General features: G+C 32.2%; 3 protein-coding genes across 3 annotated transcripts; all 3 read right to left on the bottom strand.

Annotated features, from left to right (window-relative positions):
• Positions 1–4: 4 nt before the first annotated feature.
• On the bottom strand, positions 5–1,974 carry LOC134238714 (uncharacterized; the record flags this gene model as incomplete). The annotated part of the gene is made up of 2 exons (XM_062720832.1): positions 1,954–1,974; positions 5–994 (listed from the first exon to the last, which is right to left on the bottom strand). Coding segments are annotated over exons 1-2 (993 nt in total), but the record flags the coding sequence as incomplete, so codon positions are not given.
• Positions 1,975–7,804: 5,830 nt separating this feature from the next.
• Positions 7,805–12,547, bottom strand: LOC134238713 (toll-like receptor 3). Its single transcript, XM_062720831.1, has 2 exons — positions 12,429–12,547; positions 7,805–9,412 (listed from the first exon to the last, which is right to left on the bottom strand). Exons 1-2 carry the CDS (start codon positions 12,429–12,431, stop codon positions 7,826–7,828), a joined length of 1,590 nt encoding a protein of 529 aa, XP_062576815.1. The 5' UTR covers positions 12,432–12,547; the 3' UTR covers positions 7,805–7,825.
• A 2,041-nt stretch (positions 12,548–14,588) lies between these two features.
• On the bottom strand, positions 14,589–19,315 carry LOC134238712 (leucine-rich repeat-containing protein 15-like). Its single transcript, XM_062720830.1, has 2 exons — positions 19,219–19,315; positions 14,589–16,489 (listed from the first exon to the last, which is right to left on the bottom strand). The coding sequence occupies exons 1-2, from the start codon at positions 19,219–19,221 to the stop codon at positions 14,897–14,899; spliced, it is 1,596 nt and encodes a 531-aa protein (XP_062576814.1). The 5' UTR covers positions 19,222–19,315; the 3' UTR covers positions 14,589–14,896.
• Positions 19,316–19,756: the final 441 nt, after the last annotated feature.

The raw sequence follows: 19,756 nt of genomic DNA, 5'->3' as shown, positions 1-19,756 counted from the left end.
TAGAATTCCACTGACTCAGATTCCATTGGTTCATTTGTAGCTTGGTCAACTCTGTGAGGTACTTGAATGCAGCAGTATTTTCATCCGAAGGCGGAAAATTATAAGATATATTATTAAGATTCAACACTTTAAGCTGTTCATTCTTCTGAAATGTTGGTAGCTGTATTTTACTGGTGTTTTTCAACCCATTTAGATTGAGGGACCCCAGCTTGGGAAAATTGAAGAAGCTAGTATTGTGAAGTCCATCCTCCAAATGACAGTCGCTCAAACTTAAGTGTTTTAATTTTCTGTAATTGCATTCTTTTCTATCAATGAAAGATAACCGTAACAGATTTCCATTTAAGGATAGATTCCGTAAGTTCTGCATAATAGTTTTGTTCTTTGGACAGAGTGTCGAATTCGAAAAGAATCCCGTGTGTGAGAGGTCCAATGTCCTTAACCAGGTATAAGTCTTTGGAATAGACCCAATCGAAAAATTTAAATTCTTGTTAGAACTCAGAATCAATGTTCTGATTTTAAGTTTTCTAATAAAATCCACGGAAAAGTATTCGATAGAATTATTCCGAAAGATTAAATGCCACAGATTTTTAGGAAGTAAATCGATGATATATTTAACTAATGATGTGTTGAGGCCTACATTTTCCAAACAAAGCGTTGTCAGTCGTGTAGAATTAAATATATCCTCCAAGCCATCACGTATTCCTGCTCCTAGCACAGGACTATTTTTTACTTGAAGTATTTTTAGGTTTATGAATTTTGAGAATAATCCATTCTGAATTGATCGTATTTCGTTATCATGAAGGTTGATACATGTTATGTTCTTCCAATCTAATTTTACAAACAATTGTGTCGTTAGTTTTGATATGTTTAAATTAGATATTTGAACACATTTCGTTTTATTTACATGTTTCTGAAATGGAGGGCAGTAGTTTGTTGACAGTGTGCTTTTTGTTACAAGAGCAAGCACGGAAAAAAGTGCAAATGTAGATGTAACCTGCAATTAAAATAAAGAAAATATTGTCATTATTTCTTAGATAGTTACACAATTATATTATGATAAAACAGAACAAACAAAACTTATTGGAGAAAGATATGTTCAAAGTTGGAATTTAACATAGACTAGAATGTGCAAAAGAGTTTACACATATAAATGTTTTAAAATGACTATTTACTACATAAAGGATCATTAATCTTTTCTTTTACATAGTAATCCTCAATAGGCTCAATTGCATTTCAATGAAAAAGAGATTACAACTAATGGCTCAAAACGTTTCTTTAAAAATACATGTATGCATGATATTTTGAGATTCAAATTAAACATATAATTATGGGACATTTTTGCTATTATCTTAACTGATTTACTTCTAATTTCTTTAAAAAGTAAAGAAAGCTTAAGTTAGGTCCAGTCCTCAATATCAACAATAAGCTGTTTACTGATACAAATGGTGTGATTCGCAAGATATTCGCTTTATTTGTTTAAATATCTATGTTGAAGATATGTCTGTTGTTTTTGTTTGCATTTATCCTTGAAAAAGAATCAATCTCTTTTAATAATAAATTATGAATAATAGGTACATGTATTTTCAAACTAAGACAAATGAATTTTCCGTCTTGATAACCTGAAACTAGCTCATGCAAAATTATTTTGATAGAATTTTTAATACTGTTCTTTTTCTACATTCGCATAAGATTATTTATGTGACAAAAATGTATTAAATTCTGATATTCAATAGAAGAGGGAATATTTCCCTATAAAAAACACACCATCATGTGATACCAGTAGATTGTCCTTAAATGGAACGATTACAGCGTTCTTAACAACAATTAAAATGTAATTTGAAGCATTGACGGTTCATTAATGATTAAATTAAGATGTGAAGTCTGATTGGTAGTGTTTATATATCGTTATTATTATTATAGTACAATATAAATAAATTTTGGAATGTAACTCACCATCTTTGCAAAGTCCTTTTGATGATGAACTTGTACCTGTAATAACTTCCTTATAAAAAGGAAGTTAATAAAGTTCAGTCATTGAAAAAAAAAGTATGCAAAGTACACAGTTAATTAATTCTATCCTTTGCAGATTAAGAGAGGCAAATTGGGGAAGTTGGAAAGTAATTAATCACATGTATGCAATACGCAAATGACATCGTTTGCTGAACAGTTATAATAGGAAATTAAGTGAAAATACACATGGTATATTTTATGTACTGTTAAATTAAAGCCTTTCATCGATTTTGAACTCAGATAAGCAAGTCAAGTAAATTGTATTTATAGTCGGAATGATGACACAGTATAATAGAGATAACAAGAGCTGTGATAGCTCTTTAACCGACTTTAACTTATTTACACAAAGGTAAAAATTACTAAAAATATACATAGATAGTACAAAAAACATAATTTAAATGAACCATTAAAATAAAACATTAAGGATAAGAAATAAATACAGATACAACAAAAAATAAAATGAAGCAGCATAAATTAATTTGCACATGTATGATTATCACATGTAGATGGAAATGCAAAGTACAGTACAGCACAAATAATTACAATTATAAGCACTGATCATGCTAATGTAATAAAAAAATAAACAGTAGAGCACAAATTAGCATGTAATTGACATATATGACTATCACAAATAATGACATAATGTCATAAAGCACAGTAGTACAGCACAAAACATTTACTAGCACTGATAGGAAAGAAAAACTGAACAAAAAGGAAAGCCACATACATGTAGACATGCAGTAATTACTCATCATATGACCATACCTTTCTACAGTTAAGGTGGAATGCCACACCAACTTTTTATTTTATAGATCTTTGAGTCATCCTTTTTAAACAATGGTTTCAGCATTGAAAGGCCGACATTAGCTCTTAATTATTATGTTCCCCAAACGAAGTTTGGGAACATATTGTTTTTACTCGGTTTCTTATTATTATTATGTTCCCCAAACGAAGTTGGGGAACATATTGTTTTTACTCTGTTTCTTATTATTATTATTATTATTATTATTATTATTTTTCTTCTTCCTGGGAAAATCTTTTCCGCGAATGATCTTGTAAACTACACGTCCGACTTAGGTGAAACCTTTTTAGGGTCAGTAGGCATGTTATGTAGATTTGCGGAACGAAGGTCATTTTGCGCGCACGTGCTTGCAAGAGCGCGCACGTGCAACGCGTGAAATGACCAAAATAATAGATACAGCCTTAACTTTTCTATTTTTTGATTATATGCTTTGATACTCATAATATAAGTATATATTAGTAGTATAGACGTGTTGACATGGTCAAAATAGCAAGATCTCACGCGCATGCACGTGCGCTTCACTCTGATTGGCTGAAACTAAAATCTCAAATATCTTTCTTGTTTTTCGTCATAATCCTTTGAAATTTTGAACTTAGTCACACAATTTGAAGATCTACAGTATGATATATAATGATTTTCATGAAAGCACGTACATGCGCGTGTGCTGGCAAGAGCGCGCACGTGCAACATGTGAAATTACCAAGATAATGGATGAAGCCGTAACTTTTCTATTTCTTGATGGAATTTTTTGAAACTCACAAGGCATGAATATAGTAGTAGTATGGACAAGATGACATGGTCAAAATTGCAAGATCTTACGCGCATGCACGTGCGCTTTGCTCTGATTGGCTGAAACTAAAGTCTCAATATCTTTCTTGTTTTACGTCATAATCCTGTGAAATTTTGAACTTAGTCACATATTATGAAGATCTACCGCATGATATATAAGAATTATCATGAAAGCACATAAATCCACGTGTGCTGCAATCTAATTGGCTAAAACTTTACATGCCTATATCTTTCTTGTTTCTCAACAAAACAGGATGAAGTTTAGAATATGAATAGGTATTATGGATTCCTACATGATATTGCTATCAAAATTGAATGCAAGGACGTGCTTGCATGCACATGCGCACACGCAATGCGTAAAATGAACAATATTTTTGAAAAACGGTAAAATTTATATTTTTATGACTTTTTAATGATTTCTGGAATATAAAGAAATGTTAATGGTTTAGACAACATGTCCTGATCACCTTGCATGTGCATGCACGTGCGTTTGCGAACAATGCGTTAAATGACAAAAAAGTGATATTATTGTAGCTTTTAAAATTCTTTTATGAAATCCTGCGATACTAAGCATATTGAAAACAGTTTTAAAGGAAATTTGCACAAAAAGGGAGTTGGGGAGCATTTGGGGAACATCTGTAACGGTCCCCGTTACAATTAGAACTAGTTATTATTATTCTTTTTTTTCTTCTTTGTTCTCCGGTACTTTTTTGTCCGCGAGTGTTCTCAGAAACTGTTCACCCAACTGAGCTAACACCTTTTTAGGGTTAATAGGTGTGTAGTGTAGGTGTGCAACACGAAGGTTATTTTGCGCGCATACGCATGCACGTGCGGGCGCGTGAAATGAGTGAAATGACGGATATACTTTATATAGCAATAACTTTAACATTTTTTGATGAAGTATTTTTAAACTCATTTAATAAGGATATATTAATAGTGTAGATAATATGACACTGTCAAATTAGCACGAACTCACGCGCATGCACGTGCGCTTCGCTCTGATTGGCTGCAACAAAAATCTCAATATCTTTTCTGTTTTTTGACGAAATGCTAGGAAATTTAAAATATAGGCATACTTTAGGATGTGCTACAATATGATATGTAACAATTGTCATGTAAACACGCGCATGCACGTGCGCTGCAATCTGATTGGCTTAAACTTTAAATGGCTATAACTCCCTTGTTTTTCAACGAAACAGTATGGGATTTAGAACATAGACAAACATAATGGACTCCCACAAGGAGGTATGGTCGTCATGCACATGCATGCACGTGCGTGCACGTGTGCTTTGCTGTGATTCGCTGAAACAAAAATCGCAGTATCTTTCTTAATTTTTGACGAAATGCTTTAAAATTTTAAACATAATCATGCATTAGGATGTCCTACAATATGATATATAACAGTTGTCGTGAAAACATGCGCATACACGTGCGCTGCAATCTGATTGGCTTAAACTTAAAATGGCTATAACTTCCTCGTTTTTCAACCAAACAGGATGGGATTTAGAACATAGACAAACATAACAGACTCCTACAAGAAGATACAGTCGACATGCACATGCATGCACGTGCGTGCACGTGAAATGAGTAAAATTACAAATACACTAGATTAAAACGTATTTTTTAATACTTTTGGATAAAACGCTGTAATTTCTAGTATATAAATAGTGTAGACAAGATGATATGGTCATTACGCACATGCATTCAAATGCGCATGCGTGCAATGCATAAATTTGAATATACTGAATATACTTCTGGGAAAACATTGTTATAGTCTAAAAGGCATAGAGTTCGTCTCATTTAATGAAGATTACAGGGAATAAGGCACCAAAAGGGAGTTGGGGAGCGTTTGGGGAACATCTGTAACGGTTCCCGTTACAATTAGCCCTAGTTTTATATGAATTTTTTTGTATTTTTTCAAAGAAAATGAAAAAAAAATTATATTCAAATAAGTTGTTTCCGAGTTAAAAGTTTGCTGTAAATGAATGCATCATATAAATATCTAATAAAATATGTAAAGAAAGGCTGGTTAAACTTTTTAATTTAAAAAAAAATATTTATGAAAATAAAACACATTATTTGTAAATATTTTTTATACCTATGGTTAAAAACAGTCACAAATAAAACTAGTCACAACTGAGGACAACATGTTTGTCAATCATTTTAAAAAGAAATTAAAACGAAATTGAGAAATTTTAGAGAAATTACTTCTTTTAATATTTGGACCTAACCCAATCAAAATTAAACTGATCCCGATCAAAATTAAAACAAAATGAATAAAATGCTAATTTATTGCCTCTTCATGTATTTACAATGAAGAAATCTATTTTATTGTCAATTTTAATGTTTTAACCCTTATTACACCCCTTTTGACTAGTGTTCTTAGGGAAATGTTATTTATTTCCAATAAATGTACAATTATGGTCGGGATCGGTTTAATTTTGATCGGGATTGGCCAAAATTTAAAAAAAATTAATTTCTCTAAAATTTGGCTATTTTGTTTCAATTTTTTTTAATAAATATGATAAATGAACATGTTCTCCCCAGTTGTGACTGGTTTTAAGAAGATTTTAACCACAAGTTTAAAAAATATTCACAAATTATGTGTTTTATTTTCATAAAATTAATATTTATTTATTTAAAAAAATTAATATCTATACGGCTTTCCTTTACATATTTTATTAGGTATTTATGTGGTGCATTCATTTACAGCAGTTTTTTTTTTTTTTTTTTTTTTTTTTTTTACAAAAAAGCATCTGATTTGGATGTAAATATTTTTTTTCATTTTCTTTGAAAAAATACAAAAAAAATCATATAAAATAATTTAGAGCTAATATCGGCTTTTCAATGCTGAAACCATTGTTTAAAAAGGTTAACTCAGAGATCTATAAAATAAAAATTTGGTGTGGCATTCCTCCTTAAATTGGCTTTATTTTTGTGTTTGATTCAAGTCAGTTCAGTCACTGACGAATCTTATTAATATCAAACTGTCATGCACATGATTGCGGGATATATAAAATTAAAAACCATGATGAAAGAAGAAGTATAAATGTACATACTATTTTTTTTAAGAAAATTATTTTCTCTATACCTTAGTCCCTATATATATGTCTCCATATGAGTGAAAAATTCTCGAAAGGGACATTAAACAATATACAATCAATCAATCAATCCTTCCATATCTGTCCATCTTTTTCTTATGTTTTCTCTTAATCTGTTAATGAAATGTGTTCGGTGGTCTACACCACATCACTTCAGCGTCAATTAGATACTTTTTCTAAATTTTGTGAAAAAATTGCATTTAAAGTTGAATATTAAAAAACTAATTTTTTATAGAGTCAAAGTGAATCACAATATAGTTTTAAAATATTATACCCAGTAAAAATGAAGTACCATTGGAAGTCGTTACCGAGTACAGACTTATTGGTGTTACATTTTCTAAATGTGCGTCATCTATTAATAATGTAAAAGGGTGTAAAATTTGTAAACGAATTTCAAATGAATATAGTTTATTAAAATGTGTGGAAATGTAATACCGTTAATGTCAAATGATTTTAAAAAGTATATGTTATTCTTATAGATCAATTTAAACAGTAATGGTATAGTGAAATGTCAAATACACCAAAAGCACGGTGGTTTCTCCTTAATCTGCTCTTTATACTTTAAACATATTTTATTGAATAATTCAATAAGGATTGGGCAACAGGCAAGGCCTATGTACACCCTCTCCTAGTATAATAGGTCAAGTTACAGATATTAAATAATAATACTTGTACATGATAATCAATAAAATTATAATGAAAAATAAAGATTCACAATCAGTATTATTAATCAATATTGTGTTTCAAAAAAGATGACAGCCCCCTGACTGTATACATATTATTTACATACTGTTCCAGCTTACAAATAATACAAATATTTGGGAAAAAAATTATGCATTTAATAGAATATTTCATATAACAGTGTCCCTAATTTAGTCTCTTAGAAGATTTAATATATTCTTGTACATCTGCTCTTTGCCGAAAGCGCAAATTAAACAGGAATACACAGCAAAATGTTAAATGTTTAGTGTTGGCATTCCATGTTATTATTAATAGTAACAAGGTATCAACATGGAATGCCAACACTAAACATTTAACATTTTGCTGTGTATTCCTGTTTAATAAGAAAGTCTTAAATGTATGAACGAGCTGATTCAGTAATTCGCTATCAAAAACTAAGTTTTTATGACGTCTCTAAAAGTTTCTGTTCCTCGCATGCGCCATAAGATTTCAGCGATCTTCCCTTTCTGTGACTTTTTCTGAGTTTGACATACACGTTTGTTGTTATGACAACAACGACCATTAAACAACACAAAACAATGGCGGTTATGACATACTGATTAAATGGTTGACAATCTGTTACTTTTGGCTTGAATTCATCCAGTGATTTGCCTTTCCAGTCCAGTGGTTCAAAGCAATGGTAAGAGGTCTGCCAATCCTGAACAATTTTTTGTAATTTTCTCTCTAAAATCCAATTTTTATAGGGCATTAATTCACATGTACAACGAAACGGGTTTCCTTTGAGATTGAAATTTGTCACACTAGGTGGTATAGAATTTGGGTCCACCAATTCAATCAAATTATATGGCAACCAGAGAGTTGTCAGATTTTTATTCGTTTGCTTTGACATGTAATCCAATTTTGAAATCCTATTGTTGTTCAATTTCAGTGTTTTTAAGTTGTTCATTTGACTGATAATACGAGGAATTGATCCTAAACCAGTAGAAGTCAAATCCATTTTCTTCAACGTGTTTGCTACTGGTGTGAAAAGAACACATAATTGGTCAGATTTCCACGATGTCATGTTCCATTTTCGCATTTCAAGATATTGTAGATTCTTCAAATTTTGAAAACATTTCATGTTATCTGTTGAAGGTTGAAAAAAATTGTTTACTACATCATTGATAGACAGAGTGAGCAGATTTTTTGTATTACTAAATGTAGGTAATTGGACCATGTTTGTTATTCCGTTCATATATAAATGTTCTAAATTTGGGAAAAACGAGAAACTTTCACTATTGATTGGCACTATAAATCGACATCGGTTTAAATACAGAGATATGATTTTTGCGAAACAGTTATTTTTAATGTCAACCGCGGATAAGTTTACTTCGTTTCCTTCCAAATGCAACACTGAAAGATTTGGAAATACACAAGTGCCATTTATTTGAAATGTAGTATTCCACCGAAAACCCGAATATGATAAAATCAAATGTGTCAAAGAGGGTATCGTTCTATTCATGATAAGTGAAAGATTTATGTTGAAGGAAAGATCCAAAATTTGAGTATCAGTTTTCGAAATGTAATCAGTCGAAAAGAACGAAATGACGTTGTTTCGAAGAACTAAATGTTCCAATGATTTGGGTAGAAAGAGGTGTAGATCCTCCAAAATGGACGAGTCTAGTCCCACATTGTCCAAGCTTAATTGGCTTAATTTCGTTTTATTTATATTTAATAAACCATCTTTGATCGTGTTCTCCTCCATTGAGAGATTTGTTAGACATAATTCGGAGAGGTTTACCAACTTTGAGAAGAGTGCTTTTTCGATAAAGCGTATTTTAGCATCACGCACTTGAAGACATTTCACGTGCTTTATATCTTTCTTTTGAGCTTTTATATCTTTTTCCGTGAAATTTTGTCCATGCATTTTCTTCGACGTTATTGTAATACAGTTCATTTTTCTTGGTTGACAAGGTCGTTTGACCGATGTCAAGGTCTCGATGTTCCAAATAAACAGGAAGTTCAAAAGAATGGAAAATGCTTTTGTTTTCTATAATAAAAACAAAATAATCGCATTAGAAAGCAAGTCTACAATTAGCACATTTTGCTGCAATAATTGTATGATAGTTAAAAATTGTATGTCTTTGTTACATACGTATACTTAATTAAATAATTAACAAAATTCAACAGGATTCTTCTCTGGTTTGTAAGTAAATGAAAAATTAAAAGGACGTGTACATGTATATTTGTCCATGTCTGACATACTCATATTTAAGGAATTTAAAGAATCAAATATTTCTTTTCTCTTTATAATTTTTATAATTGTATAATTTTAAATAGAAATATATTGAATCAAGTTTGAATTAAAAACAAAACAAAACAGGGATTATATTTTTTATGGAAAGGTGGCATAAAAATATCTCCTTTCCTGTGTCTCAAAATATCTGTTGAACGATAGATATTCATGTATTTAAAACTTTTAAGAAATTTTCTAATGTAGCTCAAATTAATAATTATTATTAGATTTAAAAATGAATTTGTCAAAGAAAGAAGATTTTCTATACAAACTTTTAAAAGCCAGCAAGATATTGTTGGTGGCATTTGAAAGCTTCCAATCAAGCAAATGAGCAAGAGATATGTAGATTCAATTGTAAGAAGGTTTTCTCTCAGTCATGGTCACAACATTTTTTTTCGTTTCAAATTGCATCTTTATATGACTACTTTTTGAAATATGTGAAGCGTATTATAGAAAACAAGCAATTCAAAGAATTGTGGTCCCCGCTTTCTGTGTTTTTGTGGATAAGATGTCATTATTTATTGCATGACTTTATATGAAAAATTAGGACAGACATGAAGGTCAAGATCAAAGGGTCAGAAAACATAACATGTTCGGAAGTATCTTGTCACGGGTAATGCAGATCTCAAATATGACACCCCTAATCTCTTCTCAAAAGTTATAAGGGAGAAATAACATTTTTAAAATGTAGGTCAAACGTCAAGGTCACAGGGGTAAAAATCATATTGCATCTATAAAGGTCTTGTCACAGATAATGTGCAAGTGAAAAAGGAAGGTTCTATCTCTTCTCATTCAAAAGTTATACTCAATGTTAATGTTTTTATAAAGTAGGTCAAACGTCAAGGCCATACGGTCAAAAATCATAGTGTCTATAGAAAGGAATTTTTCAAAAATTTGAAACATTATTTTAGATTTATAATATGGTTTTTGACCAGGTGACATTGACCATAAATATTGAGCTACTTTTTTCTATATTACGCGCAATTCACACAAAAATTAATTAAAAATCTTATTTCATTTGAAAGATCTTGAAATGGCGGGTTTAGACACATCTGCACTTTCACAAATTTTAAACTTATTCTTAATCCTTAGGGCGTATATTGTTTTCGTCCTGTCAGTTAGTTTGTCTGCAAACTTTAACCTTCGCCATAACTGTACATGTATGCATACTCCACTAATTAAGCTCTTTCAATTGACACCAAGTACAATGACCTATTGACCTGGACTGTTACCTATATGGTAAAGATAGCCTTTTTATCTGCAAAATATAACCTTTACCGTAACTTTTGAACCATGAAAGATAGAGACTTCATATTTGGTATGCATACTCCACTATTTAAGCTTTTTCAAATAATTTCAAGGTCAATGACCTTGTAACCTTGACTGTGACCTATATGCAAAAAATAGCTCTTCCGTACCTTCGCTATAACTTATGAACCATACCTTGGTAGGACATAGAGACTGCTTATTTAGTATGCAAATTCAACTAATTAATTTTTTTTAAAATAGTACATGTACCAAGGTCAATGACTGTGACCTTGACTGTGACCTGTATGCTAAAATAAAAATAGCTTTTTCGTACCTTCGCCATAACTTTAGAACCATAAGAGATAGAGCTTTCATATTTGGTATACATACTCCACTAATCAGATTCTTTTTAATGACCAAAAGTTCAATGACCTTGTGACCTTGACTGTGACCTACAAACAAAAAATAGCTTTTTTAGAACTTTGTTGCCGCCGGGTGTATGATAGTGTTTCACAAACACGTCTTGTTTAAAAAATTGTTTTTCCTTATAACTTTCGAGAAGAGGTAGGGCTTTCGTATTTGTTATGTATATTAGCTGAGACTAGATGCTCCGGAGCATACTATGATTTTTAAACCCTCGATTTTGACCTTCAAGGTTTGACCTTATTTTAAGAAAACTAACTTTGGAATGACATGTGATAAGGCATACATATTTGACCCAATATGCCATAAATAATACCATCTCATCCACTAAGACATCGAAAGCGGGGAGGGGGCCCAATTCTTTCAATATGCTTGCTTTTATTGTTTTCAAAATAATGATGTAAGTAGACAAAACATGAGATATTGGATATGCCAGTTATTATATAGTATATAGCATCCTCTGATATATCTCACAAATGTCTGATGAGATATCTTAATTTTTTTATGAGGAAACTTGCTGAAGTAGCAATTCTTCAAAGGCAAATTCTTTAAAAATATATAGCCCGTATACATACGTATTATTAAGGACCCTGTCGTCTGACGTTAATACTGTTTCATCTTAAACTACCTTCGGTCTGTGTTGGATACACCTTTTCTTCTTTCAACTTAAATGTTCACAATCCCCCCCCCCCCCGATCATGCACATATTGCATTCATATAAAAATTTATCCTAATGCATATGATTCTCCAAAGATAACTAAACTCTACATGTATACAATGTAATATAGTTTAATAGATATTTCTTTCTTATTCTTAGTGAGTGTTATCTCTCTTGATAAATGTGCCAGACGACCGGTAAGCCTTAAAAACGTGAAGAATTTTAAAGACCAAGTGGACTGCGGTAATATTTTGCACTAACCCCGAAACTCTTGCATAAGTATATAAGGAAATTAGTAGAACAATGGTGTATCACCACAAAATTCCTTGGTGATTTTTATAAATCTATGATTCCAGTAAATGTTTAGAAAACGTATATAATCATTATTGATATAATAATTTTAACTGTAAAGCATTTTTGTTTTTCAAAACATGTACTCACCATTGTGGATTTAAATGTTTCCTCGTTGGTTTTTTTAAACTCTGAATTTAGTCCCGTCCTATCAAGGAAGCGATGCTTATTCTCACGCTATTAAAAGAAACTATCTCTTATTTCCGCATTAACATTTGTTTTGGGTAATTCAGGTTTAATGACCCTCCTCTTATAAGAGAAAAACAGTAACTCTTAGTAGTAAAAGATTTTATTTATGCCTTTAGAAAAGTTAAATTAAAAGGCCACTTCTGTTACATTTTTCCCAACAGCATGTAACTTCAAATTATTTGTATTTTGATCATAATTATATATTTTTTAAAATTATTTTAAAAATGTAGAAGGCTTAATCATGTTGATTAATGATGACATGAGTTTTAACGTGAACAGGGGTGGTGAACCTTAATCAATGTCAGATGGCAAGTACATTTTTTTGCCCCCGTAAACGAAGTTTCGGGGGTATATAGTTTTTGTCGTGTCCGTCCGTCTGCCTGTCTGTCCGTCTGTCTGTCTGTCTGTTTGTCTGCTAAAACTTTAACCTTGCCTATAACTTTTGATTTAGTGGAACTATGACATTCATATTTCACATGTGTATTCCTTGTGACAAGACCTTTCTTTGGTACCACTAAATTTGACCTTTTGGCCTTGACCTTGGAGTTTGATCCACTTTAACACAACAATTTTGAACTTTTATTTTGGCCATATCTTTTTATCAATAAATACCAGGACATTTATATTTATCATATGTATTCTTTGTGGAAAGACCTTTCATTGGATACCAACAACCTTAATCTTAACCTTTTGACCTTGACCTTGGAGATTTCCGTACTTATGAAAAAACTTTAACCTTGGCTATAACCTTTGAACAATAAGTACTAGGGCTTTCATACTTCACATATGTAATCCTGATGAAAAGACCTTTCATTGGATACCACGAACCTTGAGCCTTTGACCTTGACCTTGGAGTTTGACCGAAGGGTTCGGACTAGGGCATTCATACTTCACAAATTTAATCCTTGTGACAAGACCTTTCATTTGATATCAAGAATCTTGACCCTTTGACCTTGACCTTGGAGTTTGACTTACTTTTTACAAACTTTAACCTTGACCATAACTTTTGAGCAGTAGGGGCTAGAGGTTTCATATTTCACACGTGTAATCCTTGTGACAAGACCTTTCATTGGATATCAAGAATCTTGACCCTTTGACCTTGACCTTAGAGTTTGACCTACTTTTTACAAACTTTAACCTTGGCCATAACTTTTGAATGGTAAGGGCCTGCACTTTCATACTTCTCATACGTTATCTTTGAGACAAGGCCTTTCTTTAGAACCAAACAACCTGGAACCTTTGACCTTGACCCGGGGTTTGTCCTATATTATAAAATGTTAACCTTGGTCATAACCCTGGAACAGGTGTAGCTAGCGTTTTATATTTCGCATTTCTTGTGAAAAGGCCTTACTTTGGTACCAATATATTTGATCTGCATTTGAGAAAGCTTAACCTGCGCTGTGTTGCCATACGGGGGCATCAGTGTTTCACAAACACATCTTGTTTTAGCAAGAATTTGTCTTTGGCAGTATTGTTACTTTAATAGCTTTCCTCACAAAATATACTTTAGGTATCTTACCAGGCATTTGTTCAAGGTATCAAATGATGGCGTTCTCTACATAATATTTTTTTAATTTTTAGTTTAACGTAATTTATTATGCTCACACCTACAATCAGCGGTGCATATTATATGGTACAATAAATGATTAATTCGACATAGTACAGTTGTGAAAAAGAATTAAATATCTAATATAAAATAATATAGATGAGAGACATATTCACGTGTACACAGTAAAGTAACAGACACAAAATTAGAATAGACAAAAAGACTCTGAAATTGATTGATATATTTTAAACATCTACAAAATAAACATATCCAATTAAATTTTTCGAGGACAGAATATCTTCAATATTTATGTATTGTGATGAGATATAATACAGATGCTCAAGGAAGCTTTTAAGATGTCTGAATTTCAGCTTCTTATAATGTATGTATATCTTCTGCAACTAACACAGTTTGTTATGAGACAAACACTTCATAAAAAATGTGTTTTTTTATTTTGTTTCTTTTTCTTTACTAGCTGATGTCATTTTTCTCTTTACATGGTTAGAACACGAAAACATAGAACATACAAGCATACAGTGTGGAAATTGTGAACTGTTTGTACAGTGTGAGAAGAACTTTTGAGGATACATTTTACGATAATTTAGGGGGAAAACAGAATTTTAAACACTGAAGAGGCAACTGAATAGACAATAGCTGCAATAATCAAGGGGCATTATCAATTAAAGACGGTGGTATTTGATATAATTATCTATATTTGTAATAATTTCTACATGTTTTACATGTTGTTTATGACATTACCCTGTTTGTAAACAGGTTCTAAATTAATTCGAACATTTTGTTAAGTACACAAAGAAGGCTGGAATTAGCTGGCAGTCGGTTGTAATCGACGATATCGGAACCTTGGACGCTTCTTCCGTTTCTTTCTTTCTTTGCAACATTCCACAATATTAGTCACAAAAACAATCAGCACCATTAAACAACACAAAACCATAGCTGTGATGACATATTTGTTAAACGGTTGACAATCAGTAGGTTTCGGATGAAACTCTGCTAAACTTTTGTTTCTTTTATCCAGAGGTCGAGCACAGACGTAATTTTTCGTCCATTGATGTTCGTTCGGTTTATAAAGCTTTTTTTCTTTGAGCCAAATGATGTATGGAACTAGACTACAATTGCATCGAAATGGGTTTCCGGAAAGATCGAATGATTCAACAGTTTTTGGCAAGCCTTCAACATCCACAATTTCTATTCTGTTGTGTTGGAGTTGTATGTTTCTGAGAATCATGCTTTTAGATATGGCATTTCCCAATTCATTTATCATATTATTTGTCAGGATTAAATCTTCCAGCTTCGAGAATGTCTGAATAACCTTTGGGATAAAACCAAGGTTGTTGCAACTGGCATTTAAAAAAGTCAGGTTTTCCAGTGGTTTTAAAAAAGTTTCTAAATTATTGCGTTTCCAAGCTCCTAAATCAAGACCTCGAACTTCAAGATGTTTTAGACTCGTCAGATTACTGAACATACCAATGGTGTTATCATTTTCAATGAAATTAAACTTCAGATCGTTCATATCTAAATGTTCCAACTGCATACTCATAACAGGTACTTGATATATATTAAAAGTTTCGCTCAAGCTTAAAGTCTTCAAATTATACAGATATTTGAAGCTGTCGTTGTATAAGCCATCTTCAAATATACAGTGCTTAACAATGAGAATTTTTAAATTTTGAAGACAGTTGTCTTCAACAGCTATCGTTGAAACGTTTACAAATGTGTGACCCAAGTCGAAATGCTTAAGATGAGGCAAAACACAAACGCTGTCATTATTTTTGAACAATTTTTTCCAGAAAAATCCCGTAAAAGCCAACGAAATGTTGGTGAGTGGCAAAGTCTTGTTTACTTTGTCAACTTCGAGGTGTCTAAAATGGATGTTGTAGCTAAGGTTGAGTGAAGTGAGGTCACCTAGTCCCTGGACATACGTCATCGGGAATGTCGTCAGCTCGTTCGCTGTCAATGACAGGGTCCTCAGTGTCCGAGGGAAAAAAGCGTAATTATCCGAAAGTATTTGATCATTCATTGAAATGTTGCTCAGTAATAATGTTTCTAGTTTTATCTTGTTTAATCCTTCTAATGCATATCGAATGTTTTCTTTAATCTCTGGGTTCTGGCTCAATTCAAGGTGCTTCAGGCTAGTAAAGTTTGAAAAGAAACCTGGTTGAATGGTCTTGATACTGTTGTTGATGAATTCAACCTTTTCTAAACGTTTTATACAACGCAAGTGGAAATCACTTGTGTTTAATGTGTGTATCGGAAAGTTTTCAATCGTGCATGTTTTGTTATCACTTATATTATAAACATCTTTTTGGCAATGTTTAAGACACGTGCATTTTGAATATTTGCAACTTTTCATCATTACCAAGGGTATCCAAATTGATGTCAGGATAATCAGCAAGTACTACAAAGAAAGGAAATACAGCCAGTTAGTTTTAACATCCTTGCAACGTTTGTTTTATATGTCTAAGCAAGTCTAGAATTATTTTGTTTTAAGTAAGATATACGATTGATTGATTGATTGTATACTGTTTAACGTCCCTCTCCAGAATATTTCACTGATATGGAGACGTCATCATTGCCGGTGAAGGGCTGCAGATTTAGGCCTATGCTCGGCACTTACGGCCTTTGAGCAGGGAGAGATCTCTATCGTGCCACACCTGCTGTGACACGGGGCCTCGGTTTATACGGTTTTGTTTTTAGTCGCCTTTTACGACAAGCAAGGGGGTACTAAATATATATATCATATTCATAGCCCGATAATATATATAATATATCATATATTTAAAATATATATATTCGATACATATGGTGGTAATGTTTGTGCTTATTAATGACAGTTTTCTTTAAAATTTAATAGAGCCAATTTTAGGTAACTGAAAAAAAATTAAGAGCACAAATGTTATTAAAGAATTAATTTATATGAATATTTAAATAAAATCAAGTAAATTAACTTTTTAACTTAATACAAACGTTACTTCCGGTTTGATATGGATTTTCGGCCCGCCGGTCCGATAATATGGCTTTTCGGACCGGTTGATATGGGGTATTGTGACGTCACCCGTTTGCAGAATCGGTGTATTTACTACTAAGTATATGATAAGGACCTATTCTAACCCGGATCCCCACGGGACAGTAAGATATACGAGGGTTGATCCAAAAGTAATGTCACAACTTTGATAAAATTACTATGAATCGACGTAAAGCAAATAAATTAAACATGATGGAAGCTTTATTTATTTCAAATCAGACCTGAAAAATTCAAAGGAATATGATGTATACTTATCAAAATATCGGATTTTAAACAATGCTTGTTTATGGTAGTCGCCGCACCTAAATATAACGTCATATGACGGATACACACCGTCAAACTTTTAAGCGTTTCCCCTTCGTTTCATTTAAAAAATATTTGATTTGCAAATACTTTCACCAATTGCACTTTCTTTAAGAATTCTTGGTACCATAATACACTTACTCTTTTCATAATTAAGCCCTCTGTCAAATTTGTGAACAGTAGCATAAGACAAACTTAAAAATTCACATGTCACTCTATACGTTTGTTTGTTTTTGTTTTTGACAATGTCAGACACCATTGAAAGTTTCACTCCGATTTCCCATCTTTCGGTCTTCTTTTCCTCTGCTGATCATTCAGTGACCAATCAACCGCCCAAAATTGCTGAAACCATCTATTGAGATGTACGTCTCTTATTTACATTCTTTATTCTGTAAGTCTGATTAATTAACGTAACTGTCGTTAGTGATGATTCCCATATTTTGAAGCAAAAATGCATTACAACTCGTCGAGCCGTTTTTTCCCATTTCGACAATCCCTTTGGTCAATTCAACAGAGTAAAACAACAATGTTTATGATCATAAATACCAATGCCGTCATTTAATTTTCAGTTAAAGACTAGAAAAAGACGAGTATTGTGTCTTTTAAAAAATTGGAAGATTAGATGCTTTTTTAGAGTCGTTTAAATGTGTTTGTCTTTTTTATTTTAAGAAAAAATACACTTTAAAATGTGACGTTCCGCTGTGACGCGGCGACACCCCCTATGTTTTATGTTTTAAACATCTATAAAATTCAAATAAGAATTATTTAAATAAAATTTCAATGTTAATTAGATTTATATTTGTGCATCTTTTGGTATATTGTATTTGATAATATGGCGCCAAATATGAAAGATGGACACTGTGACATTACTCTTGGATCAACCCTCGTATATACATAATACATGTAAATATATAATATACATGTATAAGCCTTTTCATGCACCAGTAATTGGGGGTATATAGTTTTTTCCCTGTCCGCCCGTCTGTTTGTCCACAAAATCTTGAACCTTGATCATAACTTTTGATTGTTTGAAGCGATAGCTTTCATATTTCACAAGTGTATTCCTCGCGACGAGAACAAATATATTTCACTTATCATACCCCCCGCTTGAAAAGTGGGAGGGTATTTAGTAATCGGTATGTCCGTCCGTCCATCTGTCACGCTTTGAGGTACACATCTCTTATCCGTAACTCCTCTCATATCACATCATATTTTTTGCTGAAGGAAATTTGATGAGACTTTCACAGAATCTTGATTACATGTGTGTGTGTGTGTGTTTCCTATAGCAACACATGGACAGTTTGGACATGTGTGTGTGAGTTCTTTGCTCACAGTACCTGTATAGTTTAAAAACACATGAATGTATATTCAATCTACATGTGTGTGTGTGTCCCAAATATATTTCTGGAGAAGGGGTGTGTGTGGGGGGGGGGGGGGGGGCTAAAAATTAAATTAACATTTAAAATCTTAAATCTCCAGCACAATGATAAATTTTATATTTCTAAAAGCTGGCAAACGGTTGGAAACACAATCACTTCCTGAATGGCTTTAACATGACATTACTGTGTACATTGTATTTTCCCTTCATTTCCGTCTCATTTTCATACGTACTGCGACTAGGAAGTATTTCAGCATGGTTGAAAAGAACAAAAGAAATACACTTTTACTTATTATGTGTATCTCTTTTAGACAAAATATTAACACTCAAACTTAGAGGGTTTAATGATCTAGCATATATACATACATATCACTATTTCAGATAAAGGTAAAGGATATGGAGAAGTAAACTATGGACGTACCATTTTTGGAATGTTTAATAATCCCGTATTTTAATTGATAACCGCGTTTTATTGCGGAAGATGTTTATATATTTTATTTAGACTTGTGCAAAAAAAATTTCCTCGTTTCATTGTTTAAACAATGTGTTGCATATAGCATAATGCCATATACAGCTTGAATTATTGAATTTTTCTCTGTATGCTTTACGCCTAGTTGCATAAAAATTATAAGTGCATGTTTTGAGTATGTTTGTACATGTATATCAATTACAGAAAAATTAATTACTGCTAAGTGCTTAAACAAGAAATGCTACGCGATATTTTGAGCTGATTTCAAGGAAATAAATTTGGAAAGTACATGAGTGTTTATATTTTTATACATGCACAGTGTAAATTTAGATCTTACATTTTAAAAGGGGGTTCTAAAATGATAACTGAAATATTCTTTTGTCTTCAGAGGTCTGATACTCAGTTAAAACTTAGAATTTCGATACCATGCACTCACTGCAACATTTTCACTATATATATGAACAAAGGTACAGTATCTGATATTTCGTGA

Source organism: Saccostrea cucullata, unplaced genomic scaffold, assembly GCF_032062105.1.
Source record: "Saccostrea cucullata isolate Sc308-1 unplaced genomic scaffold, CSIRO_AGI_Scuc_v1 ctg2923, whole genome shotgun sequence".
In the NCBI taxonomy this organism is placed as follows: Eukaryota; Metazoa; Mollusca; class Bivalvia; order Ostreida; family Ostreidae; genus Saccostrea; species Saccostrea cuccullata.
Note: the sequence above shows the minus strand (reverse complement) of the source record. Positions and strands in the feature narration are given on the sequence as shown.